This window comes from Haliotis rubra, unplaced genomic scaffold (assembly GCF_003918875.1).
Source record: "Haliotis rubra isolate DU_JTF1 unplaced genomic scaffold, ASM391887v1 Scf71, whole genome shotgun sequence".
NCBI classification, from domain to species: Eukaryota; Metazoa; Mollusca; class Gastropoda; order Lepetellida; family Haliotidae; genus Haliotis; species Haliotis rubra.
Genome location: NW_025767424.1, coordinates 2458529 through 2472981, shown reverse-complemented (window position 1 = coordinate 2472981; position 14453 = coordinate 2458529). Strand labels below are relative to the sequence as shown.

Below are 14453 nucleotides of genomic sequence, written 5' to 3'. Positions count from 1 at the left end.
ACAGTCCAGCCAAAAGGCTTCAGACCCGTGACGATCCGGGTTAGAATTGGTCTTCAACAACCCATGCTTGTTGTAAGAGAATAACGGGTTCGGGTGGTCAGGCTCGCTGGCTTGGGTGACACATGTCATCGTATCCAAACTGCCTAGATCGATGCTCATGTTGTTGATCACTGGATTGTCTGGTCCAGACTCGATTGTATACAGGCCGCCGCCATATAGCTGGAATATTGCTGAGTGCGGCGTTAAACAACCAACCAACCAACCAACCAGTCAACCAATCAACCAACCAAAGGGTTCAGCCAGTATGTAACCTGGGCTCCGTTCCTCGTGTGTGTGGTCTGTTGCCCAGTAATCTGCCTCATTTTCTTAACATTCACTTAAGCACATTTCACTCTCCCAATCAACCTTCTCAATCATGTCCCGCAAACATGACCATTTTTTATTTTATTAACGATTGTAACAGTTTAAACTGACTTCCAATAGATGTCAAAATCTTGGCATTCTAGTCCAGGACAATACTGAGCAAACCATGAATGTTGTTCTTAGAGATGAAGCTTGTTTTTGTGTTCTGTTATGTCATTATTTACTGACAGGCACCTGTTTTGCAAAGGTCCAGTACGGACACATTTATTGATGGAAACAGAAGAGAGCGGTTAATAATTCAATGTTGTTAAATGATTCTCTTTGTTGTGTTCCATGATACAGGCCTTCCCCCTTGTAGTGGTAGCGATCACCCTTGGGATCAACGCGACGGAGAACTATGGGGAGCTTGCTTCCGGAATGTAAGTTAGTGGCATGCATGCGGTACAAGATAGCATAATCATTATGAACAGACCCGTCCAACCAAGTCTTTAATAAATTCTGGAAGAAACACATACAGCAACTCCAGACATGTGTCTTTAACCATTAATTTGTACACATACGTAAAGTTACCCATTTATCATCCTGAAAGCTTAGTTATAGCGAATCCGGGAAGATCCGGTTAGAACTGGTCTCTGCAACCCGTGCTTATCGTAAGAGTGAGTAGGTTTAGTTGTACACCGCGTATATCAATATTCCAGCAATATCACGACGGGGGACACCAGAAATGGGCTTCACACATTCTACCCATGTGGGGAATCGAACACGTGTCGTAAGAGGCGACTAACGGGATTGAGTGGTCAGGCTCGCTGACATGGTTGACACTTGTCATCGTATCCAGATTGCGCAGATCGATGCTAGTGATGTTGATCACTGGATTGTCTGGTCCAGACTCGATTATGTAAGAACCGACGCCATACAGCTGGAATATTGCTGAGTGCAGCGTTAATCAACAAACAAAATATAGCAAAATGTGTTTAAGGTGGTCTGTGATTGTGTGTAAAGTGGTCTGTGACTGTGTGTAAAGAGGTCTGTGATTGTGTGTAAAGTGGTCTCTGATTGCATGTTTAGTGGTCTGTGATTGCATGTAAAGAAGCCTGTGACTGTATGTAATGTGGTCTGTGACTGTGTAAACAGGTCTGTGATTGTGTGTAAAGTGGTCTGTGATTGTATGTAAAGTGGTCTGTGATTGTATGTAAAGTGGTCTGTGATTGTGTGTAAAGTGGTCTATGATTGTATGTAAAGTGGTCTGTGATTGTGTGTAAAGTGGTCTGTGATTGTATGTAAAGTGGTCTGTGATTGTATGTAAAGTGGTCTGTGATTGTGTGTAAAGAGGTCTGTGATTGTATGTAAAGTGGTCTATGATTGCATGTAAAGAGGCCTGTGATTGTATGTAAAGTGGTCTGTGACTGTGTGTGTAAAGAGGTCCGTGATTGCATATAAAGAGGCCTGTCATTGTATGTAAAGAGGCCTGTGATTGTATGTAAAGAGGCCTGTGACTGTGTGTAAAGTGGTCTATGATTGTATGTAAAGTGGTCTATGATTGTATGTAAAGTGGTCTGTGATTGTGTGTAAAGTGGTCTGTGACTGTGTGTAAAGTGGTCTATGATTGTATGTAAAGTGGTCTGTGACTGTATGTAAAGTGGTCTGTGATTGTATGTAAAGTGGTCTGTGATTGTGTGTAAAGTGGTCTGTGATTGTATGTAAAGTGGTCTGTGACTGTATGTAAAGAGGTCTGTGATTGTATGTAAAGTGGTCTATGATTGTATGTAAAGTGGTCTGTGATTGTGTGTAAAGTGGTCTGTGATTGTATGTAAAGTGGTCTGTGATTGTGTGTAAAGAGGTCTGTGATTGTATGTAAAGTGGTCTGTGATTGTGTGTAAAGTGGTCTGTGATTGTGTGTAAAGTGGTCTATGATTGTATGTAAAGTGGTCTGTGATTGTATGTAAAGTGGTCTGTGACTTTGTGTAAAGTAGTCTGTGACTGTGTGTAAAGATGTCTGTGATTGTATGTAAAGTGGTCTATGATTGTATATCAAGTGGTCTGTGATTGTGTGTAAAGAGGTCTGTGATTGTATGCAAAGTGGTCTGTGACTGTGTGTAATGTGGTCTGTGATTGTGTGTAAAGTGGTCTGTGATTGTATGTAAAGAGGCCTGTGATTGTATGTAAAGTGGTCTGTGACTGTGTGTAAAGAGGTCTGTGATTGTATGTAAAGCGGTCTATGATTGTATGTAAAGTGGTCTGTGATTGTGTGTAAAGAGGCCTGTGATTGTATGTAAAGTGGTCTGTGATTGTGTGTAAAGAGGTCTGTGATTGTATGTAAAGTGGTCTATGATTGTATGTAAAGTGGTCTGTGATTGTGTGTAAAGTGGTCTGTGATTGTACGTAAAGTGGTCTATGATTGTATGTCAAGTGGTCTATGATTGTATGTAAGGAGGTCTGTGATTGTATGTAAAGTGGTCTATGATTGTATGTAAAGTGGTCTGTGATTGTGTGTAAAGTGGTCTGTGATTGTATGTAAAGCGGTCTGTGATTGTATGCAAAGTGGTCTGTGATTGTGTGTAAAGAGGTCTGTGATTGTATGTAAAGTGGTCTGTGACTGTGTGTAAAGTGGTCTGTGATTGTATGTAAAGTGGTCTGTGATTGTATGTAAAGAGGTCTGTGATTGTATGTAAAGTGGTCTATGATTGTATGTAAAGTGGTCTGTGATTGTGTGTAAAGAGGCCTGTGATTGTATGTAAAGTGGTCTGTGACTGTGTGTAAAGAGGTCTGTGATTGTATGTAAAGTGGTCTATGATTGTATGTAAAGTGGTCTGTGATTGTGTGTAAAGTGGTCTGTGATTGTATGTAAAGTGGTCTATGATTGTATGTAAAGTGGTCTATGATTGTATGTAAAGTGGTCTGTGATTGTATGTAAAGTGGTCTGTGATTGTATGTAAATTGGTCTGTGATTGTGTGTAAAGTGGTCTGTGATTGTATGTAAAGTGGTCTGTGATTGTATGTAAAGTGGTCTATGATTGTATGTAAAGTGGTCTGTGATTGTGTGTAAAGTGGTCTGTGATGTATGTAAATTTGTCTGTGATTGCATGTAAAGTGGTCTGTGACTGTGTGTAAAGAGGTCTGTGATTGTATGTAAAGTGGTCTGTGATTGTGTGTAAAGTGGTCTGTGATTGTATGTAAAGTGGTCTGTGATTGTATGTAAAGAGGTCTGTGATTGTATGTAAAGTGGTCTGTGACTGTGTGTAAAGTGGTCTGTGATTGTATGTAAAGTGGTCTGTGATTGTGTGTAAAGAGGTCTGTGATTGTATGTAAAGTGGTCTGTGATTGTGTGTAAAAGTGTCTGTGATTGTGTAAAGAGGTCTGTTATTGTATGTAAATTGGTCTGTGACTGTGTGTAAAGAGGTCTGTGATTGTATGTAAAGTGGTCTGTGATTGTTTGTAAAGTGGTCTGTGATTGTGTGTAAAGTGGTCTATGATTGTGTGTAAAGCGGTCTGTGATTGTATGTAAAGCGGTCTGTGATTGTATCTTAAGCGTTCTGTGATTGTATGTGAAGTGGTCTATATTTGTATGTAAAGTGGTCTATGATTGTATGTAAAGTGGTCTGTGATAGTACCATCTTCTGTCTCCAGCTGCTGGATCAGGAACCCGGCCTTCTACGCAGCATTCCTTGCTCCAGTCGCCCTGATCTTGCTGATCAACTTCGCCGCCTTTGGTCTGGTATTGCGCCAGATTCTTGGTCTGTCCAGCAGGAAGTTGAACAAGTCGGACAACACCAGCACTATGACACAGCTGCGGGGGGCAGTGGGTGTGGTCATCCTTCTTGGCCTCACCTGGGTGTTTGCGGTCTTTGCCATTGACCGTGCCAGCATAGTCTTCTACTACCTGTTTGCCATTACAAATTCCCTCCAGGGGCTGTTTATTTTCATATTCTACTGCATATTTAAGAAGGATGCACTTACGGCGTGGAGACGAAAGTTACCATGTTGCGAAACTATGGACGAAAAATCGGGAGAACGTTCTTCAAGCAAAGGTAAGTTTGAAGCTCGGGATCACGAATGGTATTTGCGATCGCTAAAATCCAACTTGAATATTAAGATTCTAACACGTTATCGTGTTTGATATGTAATCAATATAAAGAAAATAATATGAATATTAAATTCATTAAAAATGTCAGTTTATACTATATCAACAAAATATTCTTCCGTGACATTTGAGCTTTCTAAAAATCAGCGTCAGCTTTCAAACTAGTTTTCTACCCACAAGGATGCTTCCTTCTCGCTTGTATTCTATTGCATATAGTAGTGCTGTCCGAATAGAAGACACTAACAAGGGGTATTTGTGTATAAACATATATCCTCCTATTGCCTGAGCCAAGCTAAGCATGAGTGGTATATCCACTACAGACGCAGTTCCATAATAGCACTATAGTCTTTACTTGGATCTGTTATGCATACGATGTATGATACAAAGCCAATGCTTGCTGTTATTTTCAAGGGTGAAAGGTGACACTCTAATGCTTGATGTTCCAGATCATGACCTATTGGGTTGGCTCAAAGTCCCACGTCCTAGTGCAACATCTAGTACTGGTCAGGTTAATAATGCCCTCGATAGTGTTGGGACATAGCGCGTACATATATAGAACGTCATACTAGTGCATTTGGATGTTTAGTATTGAACGAGAAGATGTCATGGGAGCAGAGACACAACGAGTTCGAAGAACGAATTGTTTCTCTGCTCCCATGACATCTTCGAGTCATGCCATGCCATGACATCTACAAACATCCAAATGACGTTACTGTAGTATGACGTTATATATTTATTATATACCCTCTTATCTTGCAATAATCTGTTACTTAATAAGTAGAACCGGCAGGGGTTCAGTACGGAATCTGGGGTGCAATACGGAATTTGATGACGTTATCCGTCTTGCACTCCTGTATCACTATCCTAAGTTTACTTGGGTATATAATAGGATGTCAGAATAATGTACATAATATGACAGACTAGCGGGTAGTCTCTGAATATATGTAATTTTGATAGAAACAAACAATTCCTTTTTATATTGAAAAGGAGACCAGTGAGGAGGGAGGTTGAGAACCTGAGATTTGCTTCATTTAGGGCTTTAGAATAGCAGAAAGGTTTTCGCAGAAGGGAAAATAATGAGGTTCGGGGACTGTGACACAGACTAATATTATGATAATAGGAACATATATGATCATTACTGATCATGAATAATATCTTGAAACATTTTACGACTGATAATGTGTTAGCTACTGTTACCTGAGATGGTGATTAGAGTTATAAAATACATTGTTGCTCTCTTTAATTCCTTGAATGTATGTCCCTTCTGATTCGATATCCCCCCTGGTAGTTTCTTCCGATTCATTTATTAGTGAAACGTCTCTCATGTTTCTACACGTGTTAACAATTAGGGCTAATGCCATGTATTATCAGATAAATTAACTAGCCGATGTGATATTGCTACGTTTTTTGACTGGTTCGGATCAAACAACACTCTCGCTAAGAAATAATGGTATATACCTGAGAAGGAAATTAATATAATAAACTAATTATGGTTGGTATGAGTATTGATTTACTGTCAAGTTAAATTGACACAAATTGATTAATCTGTATGTTACTGTAACGGTAATGGGATTACGGCATGCCGGTTGTTTGATTAGCGGCTGATGGCGACTGCCATTGTGTGAGGTGCAGCATTTAAAGTTGTACATACATCGCGACCTACATGTTTATGTGTGTCTGCTTGTAGTAGTCCAGGCTAATGAGTTGTTATCGTCAAATCCCGCTGAGTTACTATGCCGCACGTTAACATTAATACCTCGCTTCATTATATCGACATTATATTGGAGACCCATTATACCGATTTAGAGTGAGTGAGTGAGTGAGTTAATATTTAACGTCATATCGGCAATATCTCAGCCATATCGTGACGAAGGCAATTTATATAATACAAAAATGAAAACATTGTCAAGAATTAAACCTGTCGACGATGGACAGTAAAAATACTAGAGTATCACAGATATGAACATACAACTAGCATGTATACCGATTTAGAGACGACCAGTTCTTAATAATGCATGCTAGGCAGGTTAACATCAAGTACCACTTTTAACTGCTTTCAGCATGATGTGACCATCTCTATGTGAGAATGACCAGGGCGTAGATTTTCGAAGCTCTCTTAGCGCTAAGATAGTCGTAAGTGCCATACTTTAACATTAAGTTGCGACTATCTTAGCACTAAGAGAGCTTCGAAACTCTAGGCCCAGGGTCCCGTCTCACGAAGCTATCGTTGCGCTACGACTGTCGTACCTCCTATACTGTAACATACACTTACGACAGTCGTAGCGCTACGATATCTTTGTGAAACGGGACCCTGTTCTTTATTGCGTAAGAGAATGTTTATTTCAAGGTCTCTTAAGGTAGAGAAATCAGTTCGATCGTTCTTTCTACAGAATCCTGTGAATTCCGTATATAGTATAGTGGTTGGGATCTTTGTAATAAGTTGTATCCATAAGTTCGTTACATCCGTTTCTGTAGAAGTGTACGCGTGTTCTGATCAGTTGTAAAACAAATATAACGACAAAATCAAATGATGCCCCAACATCTCTGCACTTTGTACATGAGGATTTTGAGCCTTCCAACCACTGCCGCAGTGCGGTGATCGCCAAACACGACGGTAATTCCATCTTACCGTTTTAATGACAAAATCATTTGGTTTAGGACCCACCCTTTTGAATATTGGGTATACGTTTCCGCTCTACACAAACCATGTCTTTTTACTTCCTCCTCTCACACACCCCTGCCCCGATGTCCTAGTTTTCTTGTTGTTCTTATTTGTTTTCTAATACATATATACTGGACAAAATAAGTTAGGGATATTGGTATTTTTATGATTGATATTTCATCAGTGTGACAATGAATAAATAGATCATTATTCATAATTTCAAAATTTGCATATATCCCTAACTATTTTTGTCCGGTATATAATTGTAATTAGAAATTGTTTTCAGCTTACCCATTTCAGTAAATTGATTTAAACAGTATATTTCCCGAAACACATGTAATATGCAATGAAGAATAATGAATATAAAAGGAAAAAGGATCAGCAAACAGGCTCAATTAGCCTGTATAAATGCTTCTCCTAAACATAATCTTATAACGAATGAGTTTATAAATGCGTTCGTGGAAATACAGAAAATGAGCAGACAGTTGTTTTCATAATTCAATCATTTCAAACTAAATACAGCATATGGTACCACACTTTATGAAAAACGATTTCAGTAAATTCACAGAAGTAGGCATTTCCCTTGACTAGTTCCATTGTCGCCATGACTAGAACGCTTGGATATGCATGTTGTATAGACTTCGTTGCTTTGACAATTCTATTTTGTAGATCAGACTGTTTTGACAATATGTTTTCTGGACAACCTGTTCACTGCTCATTTTTAGACGACTCTGCTTTGACGCCGCTTTTTATCACCCTTCGTCTTCTTCATTGCCTTTAAAACAAATTCAGTTTTGAATCACAAGGAAATATTTAGTTCACTTCTCTTGAGGTAAATGCAACAGTCAGTATGACTCTCAAAGAAATTCATCCGGTCCTTTCTTCAACCGGACACCTGTTTATACACAACGCCTTAAGATCTCCAACGTGAGAATGTACCTGGGTGTCACTGACCAGCAAATCAAGACGAACCATCCTTTTTTACCATGCTTTATTAAGGTACATCGCCGTAATCTAACGCTTATGCTGTTCCATAACGTAGATAGCAATCCTGATGGCTTAATTCCTTTTTTAGAAATGTTTCACATGTCATAACAGGCTCGACAAAGTGACAATTTTAAAATCATTTCAGTGGAAAGAACGGTATATCATGTGGATAAAACGAACGATCAGGATCAAGTAACATTATTAACATTTAAACCAGGTCAGTAAATCTACATTTGTTTGACGTGGCATACTTGTTATGATAGAAGAGCAGGGCATGATGAATTATAAGGCGATGTGTAATTCTATATAATTGGTCTTTGTATTTATCCTCCAGCTCGCATGAAAACTAGCCCAGGTGACATTGAAAGCATTTTTTATTGTCTGTGTATAACACCCTAATTGAATTTATTTTTATTTATTTTTGTGGTGATGGTATTCTAATAAGAAATTTGTGTTGTGTGGTTCTGTTTTCATGCCGCTGAAAAGAAAAGCATGTTCATCATCGTCACTAATGTTAACACAGAGTGTAAAGTACTTCATGTTACACTCCTCGTTGCATTGTTTCATCGACTCTGCTCTGAGGTTTCTCTTAAACAGGGGGAGGGTTTAATCGCTTTTGTTTATTGGGGTGGTGTGTACAGCGCATGACCTCAGTGTTAAAGAACCCTATGCATGGCTTGTGGGAGAGGCAGAGCCATAAAGCAGATTTAAATGTGCTCTTGGATGTTTTTATCACAGTTCTCAAAAGGTTAACACACTCACACCCGTTTTCTCACCGTGTTTGTGGATGTGTATGAGGGATTTTACGTGCGACTCACTTTGTTTATGCGTTAAACCGCCTCCTCGTTGTTTGTGTAGCTATTTTGTCAATTTCACTACTGTCTGTGATGTAAATTGAACTTCTGTAACAGTCTTTTGAATCATTAACCTAATTTTTCCTCAATCTGTGGATTGGTTGGTTGGTTTGTTGTTTAACGCCGCACTCAGCAATGTTCCAGCTATATGGCGGCGATCTGTGGAACTATTTTAAAAAGCATTAAGAAAGTGAAAACAAGCTACCGTAATATGTATTGGTGGATACAATATTAGGTCATTACATGTGGTTGTTAGGTGGACTTAATCTTAAATCGTAGCTGCACCATGCTCGTATATTAAACACACTTCCGTTTCATCATATACAACCAATTTTCATTTGTTTGTTTTGCATTTGTTTTATCTATTTTCTGGAGGATGAAGATTCACCATATTTTTTAACTTCAGGCTGCACGACCCCTGTCTCAAACAACACAGTGAAACACTCGATGGCGTCGACAAATAGTTCACAGAACAGCAATGATGACGTCAAGATCAAAAGTGAGAAACATTGACAAGCGTCAGTAAAATATTTTCAGCCAACACCAAAGGCACATAACTCTTTCACAAGCGAGACAATTTCGAAAAGCCATGAACCGAGTTCGAAACTTAATGAATGTTATTTTTTGCACAGTTATATTTTGTAATTGAGTTGATGCATTTCAAGGATAGTTACAATCATTACGTATGCCTGTGACCTAATTGTGTCCGCTATGCACATGTTGACGTTATTGTTATTTCTTTCAGAAAGGGCAGAACTATCATCAGATAGTGGTTTCCATAGCAGCGGAGGGGTTGCAAACTCGCGCTCATCTACATCCATTTAATCTGCCAGATTGTACAGATCATCGCAAAGATATTTATCCACGATCTCACCGAGCTAATAGACTGTACACTATGTCTGTGAAGCACGACCAAAACTTGCCCATCCGGGGTCAAATTAGCATTGTCTGGGCCATCTGTTACGACAATGGTAGTTGTGTATATACTGACAGTTTCCCTTTGTGGATGAATACGAAGTATGGGTTACCAGCCATAGTGGAATCTGTGTCTTTATTGTAAAACATCTGAAACTAGTTTCATGACATGGCCGTGGTTTCTCCTCAAACTGTTCTGATTATCTTTAAGAAATGAAGGATGTGACATCAGAGAAGACTAGTTGTCGACGTTGGATTCAGTTGGTTCAGGAAGAGGACAAAAACTAGTATGTTTTTTCTCGTAGGACGCAGACCTAGCTTTGGGCTCAAGGGGCTCTTGCACAATGTTGCAGATGGTTGAACAGAATCGTGTAAAATGTTGCCGTTGTTGCAACAAACTCGTGCAAAATGTTGAAGAGGGTTGAGCAGAATCGTGTCAAATGTTGCAGAGGGTTCAAGTAACTCGTGTAAAATGTTGCACATGCTGCATCCGATTCGTGTAAATATGTTGCAGAGGGTGCAACAGACTCGTGTAAAATGTTGCATACGATTCGTATAAAATATTGCAGAGGGTGCAACACTTGAGTCAAATGTTGCAGATGGTGCAACACGCTCGTGTAAAATGTTGCACATATTGCATCCGATTCGTGTAAAATGTTGAAGACGGTGCAACACACTCGTGTAAAATGGTGCATGTTGCATCCGACTCATGTACGGTTTGTTATTATCAATGGTCAACACATGAGGTACCGATGAATAATGATATGTCCATGACGCAAAAATGAATCACTGGCTGTATATATACAACGACCATTGTTATTTGGGGCCGTGATGAAAGAGGTCCTTATTGCATCAATGACACACCAGGACGTAGCTTTATCAATAGCACCGCGATACACGAATAGCCTGAACGAAAGGTTATTGCATGTAAATATATCTCAAGTGTTGGCTATCAATGCCAATGACAGTTATGCAAAGATGTGTCACAACATTTCTGTTGTGAGATGAATATTCGACGATTACGATGAGTCTTTCATTGCAATATAACCATGACATTTGAGGCAAACGTTAAGACATGAATGACTTGCTTTTCAATGGCTCTAAACATGCTGTACATAGCAAGCATGTTACAACCATGTTACAGATTTTGGGTAACACCAGATAGTCTTAAAACAAGTGCGATTAATTCGGAATCCTGATGTGTACTATATCAACTTTTGTACAGATTCCGGACATTGATTCGTCATCTTTATACACCTGCAGGGAAATTCGTCCTTAAGCTGGACCACACATGATAGTCGTCACAAAAGCCAGTATGGTTTAACGCCGCTGTTAGCAATATTCCAGCAATATCACGGCGGGGGACACCAGAAATGGGCTCCACACATTGTACCCATGTAGGGAATCGAACTCGGGTCCTCGGCGTGACGAGCGGGCGCTTTAACCATTAGGTTCCATCGCCGCTTCTCGTCATAAAAGACTATGTCAGTGCTGTCAATTAAGGATTTATCATAATTTGTCTTAAAGCGTAAAGATTTCGAGAACAACGATAATATAGAATACACACAGCTTAAATTGACAGCCATCCTATTTAAGGGAAAGATGTATTGGTTTTGAATATTTGCTTACTACTTGTAGACATATCCTCTAGTTAAAGTTTATGTGTATTTATATATAGCTATACATATGGCATTTCCGTATATTTCCTATTGCATAATTATGTCATATGACTGTTGCTCAAAATGCCGATCTTGAAATTTGGTCTCAGGTTAACTTAAGTTTAATGGAAACTGTTTGGTGCTAGTTTCGCATACAGATATATCTATTCTCCTTAAGAAAAAAACAACATATTTAAGGGTAGGTATAAAACAACACTACTTGATTCGTCGCTCTGTTTGCGATGATATTTGTTCAACACAATGTGCTTTGTTTTTTCATATTCTCCTGTAAAATGTGTCAACAATACCTTAATTTACACGTAAGATGAATATTCATATGAATCAATGTTATGTTTTGCCTTATGTGCTGCTTTGTAAATGTATATCGGTTCCACAAGCGTGGCCAGGGGATCCTAGTGGTGGTTGCCATGGTATGTTGAGTTGTGTCCCTTGGTTACTGAGATTCGCCCTGATTATCTGGATTCGTCAGCACTATATTCGAGGGGATTCTGGGATTGTTCCAACTACCAATCCTTGTCCTTAAAAGCGAAAAATTGGATCGTGTTCAGATTCGGTGTCTAAGTTGACAACATGTACCCCTACGGCGTGGATTGGTGCTCTAATATCAATCACTGGCCTGTGTAGGTCATGACCCTATTAGGTAGTCCGTTATAATGTCGTTGGAGTATTGCGATTTTGACAACCCATCTTAAGTGATCGACTTTGGCATCTTGACTTTGGATATTCCCCAGACTTTTAACTGACGTGGAATAACTGAAATGCTGTTCATATCGGACCAAATCTCAACACACGCGGTCACCATGCCCCTAGACAATAATTAATAGTTTAAATAAAAATTCCTGAAAATGTAAATAGTAATAATTTACGCTTGACTGGCGTCCTATAATTTACGCTTATCTAGACCTGCCTCCTTAAAGGAATAAATTACTATACATCCACAGGCTTAGCATTCAGTAAAGCCTTTGAGCAAGGCTACCATGCCCCATACACAAAGCCATGGCAAATATTACTGCGGATTTGAATTCATTTACAAAACTAGCTTGACACAGCATGGTTGTCTCCCTTGTCACGTTACTTACAGAAAGGAAACATGTACCTGTGAAAGAATAGCATATGACTTTATGAAATATTCACATGTTTACTTATATGTTTACTAACTTATGTGATTGTTGTAATACGTTGACTCAAATGAACAAAGTGCCATTTCATCAAAATGTTGTAGTGTAGTTTATACAATGTGAACTGTTAGCCTGTATCATTTTGCTGAAGAATAAATAATGATTTTTATCTGGGGTTTTCAGTATTATATTTGGAATTGTTAGTTCATGATACATATAAACCTGTTTATTCCGGACTCCCATAATCAGGACATTCAATTTCCGGAAGATTCTTTGACGGAAGTTTACATTACTCCATAAGATACATATTCGTTGTCATTGATTCGTTTATCCGGACATCTGTTAGTACGGACGAATTCAGTGTAAACTATAGCGTCTGGATTAACGGGGTCTGTTGTATTACCGATATATAATAATAAAAACAGTATTTAACCGCTTTCCATTTGAATAATGCTGTTACTGGGTATTCACGTCAGTGTTTAATTATATCACCAATGTATTTGTAGAGACAACAGTCCGCATTTTGATTCATTTTTAATGAACCTGGTTAATACGGACAGAGTGCCCAAATCATAGACAATAGAGTAAACATTCTTCTTATAAACTGCAATGTATGCACTGAAACACCTACACTAATGGATACTTTCAGACACACCTAAAATCGGTTTCCAAATTAAATGAAAATTCGGTTGACTTCAAATTAAAACTTAATCTGTTCTGGCTGAATTCTCCTGTGAGGTAACTTTGCCGATAAAAACACGATAACATTCCTGAACCCTTGTCATCTCCACCCGACATCATTACACGTTAACAGGGAGCTGATCTCAATTTCTTGGGGCCTATCCGTCATAGGAAAAGCTTATAATTCCTTACAGAACCTACCATTGAGCCCTCGTAATCTCAGGATTAACCCCGAACAAGCGACAAAGTGAGCAGTGTCACGTCGTAGAAGCCGCTCCGACGCGTGCAGTGAAACCCATTTATTTGGTGGAAATCTTGATGGCTCACCGCATCAGTGAACCCAAGGAAAGGGAAACTGAAGAGAAAAGAAAAAAATAATCATAATATTCAGTCATTATTCGTGACGAAAAGAAGCGCGATGAACCCATCCCATTCAATTACGAGTGCACTTGACGGATGAAGTCCCATGAGTGTGATAGAAGCGCAACGTCAAACGCAACGAGGAAACACACCGGCTGTTTATACGATTGTGAATGGACAATTAGGACCAGAGCATCGGCCTACAGAAGCTCATATCCCCAATACATGCATGTGTGAGTGGAGAATGACAAAACCTGAGGTAGTTTATGAAATTCCCCCCGACACTGCGAGGCCACCCGCTGGTGTCGTTCCCAGATCAAACACTATGCAGGTTCACTGGGTACGGTAAAGTAGCTATACGTTTATACCTTTCGTGTTTTTAGCACAAAGATATCAGTCGTTATGGCTGGAGATTCTGCCACCCAGATCGCACAGCTTTGTCGGAACGGTGACTCCACGGGCCTCGACCTCAACCTCTTCTACTTTAAACCTACCGTGCGTTATCCTAATCGTCCCACTCCCAAACCAAATGTACAAAGACCCACCTTCACTTGCTTGTTAACTGTATTTTGGTTATTTAGTTATTTTACCTTTGCCTCATGCCCAGCCGATCCCATCACTGTCCCTTGTCGTTTTGTCCTTATGCTGCCCAAATGTTCACTTTGCTCTACTTTCTGTTGAACAAGCAGATCCCTTACTCACACAATTACGAATTCTAACCAAAAAACTGCAATAAACAAGTCTCTCACCCTC

General features: G+C 39.4%; 1 protein-coding gene across 3 annotated transcripts; it reads left to right on the top strand.

Moving 5' to 3' along the window:
- Positions 1–4012: 4012 nt before the first annotated feature.
- LOC124259076 (adhesion G-protein coupled receptor G2-like) lies at positions 4013–12828 on the top strand. 3 transcript variants are annotated; one of them, XM_046693165.1, is made up of 4 exons: positions 4013–4391; positions 8428–8448; positions 9354–9446; positions 9693–12828. In XM_046693165.1, the coding sequence occupies exons 1-4, from the start codon at positions 4142–4144 to the stop codon at positions 9770–9772; spliced, it is 444 nt and encodes a 147-aa protein (XP_046549121.1). In that variant the 5' UTR covers positions 4013–4141; the 3' UTR covers positions 9773–12828. The 3 variants fall into 3 exon arrangements, with proteins under 3 accessions (XP_046549121.1, XP_046549120.1, XP_046549122.1); XM_046693164.1 differs by lacking the exon at positions 8428–8448 and adding an exon at positions 8239–8310; XM_046693166.1 differs by lacking the exon at positions 8428–8448.
- Positions 12829–14453: the final 1625 nt, after the last annotated feature.

Coding starts and splice junctions, on each gene's coding strand:
- LOC124259076 (XM_046693164.1), top strand. CDS start 4,142: ATGACACAGCTGCGGGGGGCAGTGGGTGTGGTCATCCTTCTTGGCCTC. Junction 4,392..8,238: donor AGAACGTTCTTCAAGCAAAG/GTAAGTTTGAAG, acceptor AAATCATTTCAG/TGGAAAGAACGGTATATCAT. Junction 9,447..9,692: donor TGATGACGTCAAGATCAAAA/GTGAGAAACATT, acceptor TATTTCTTTCAG/AAAGGGCAGAACTATCATCA.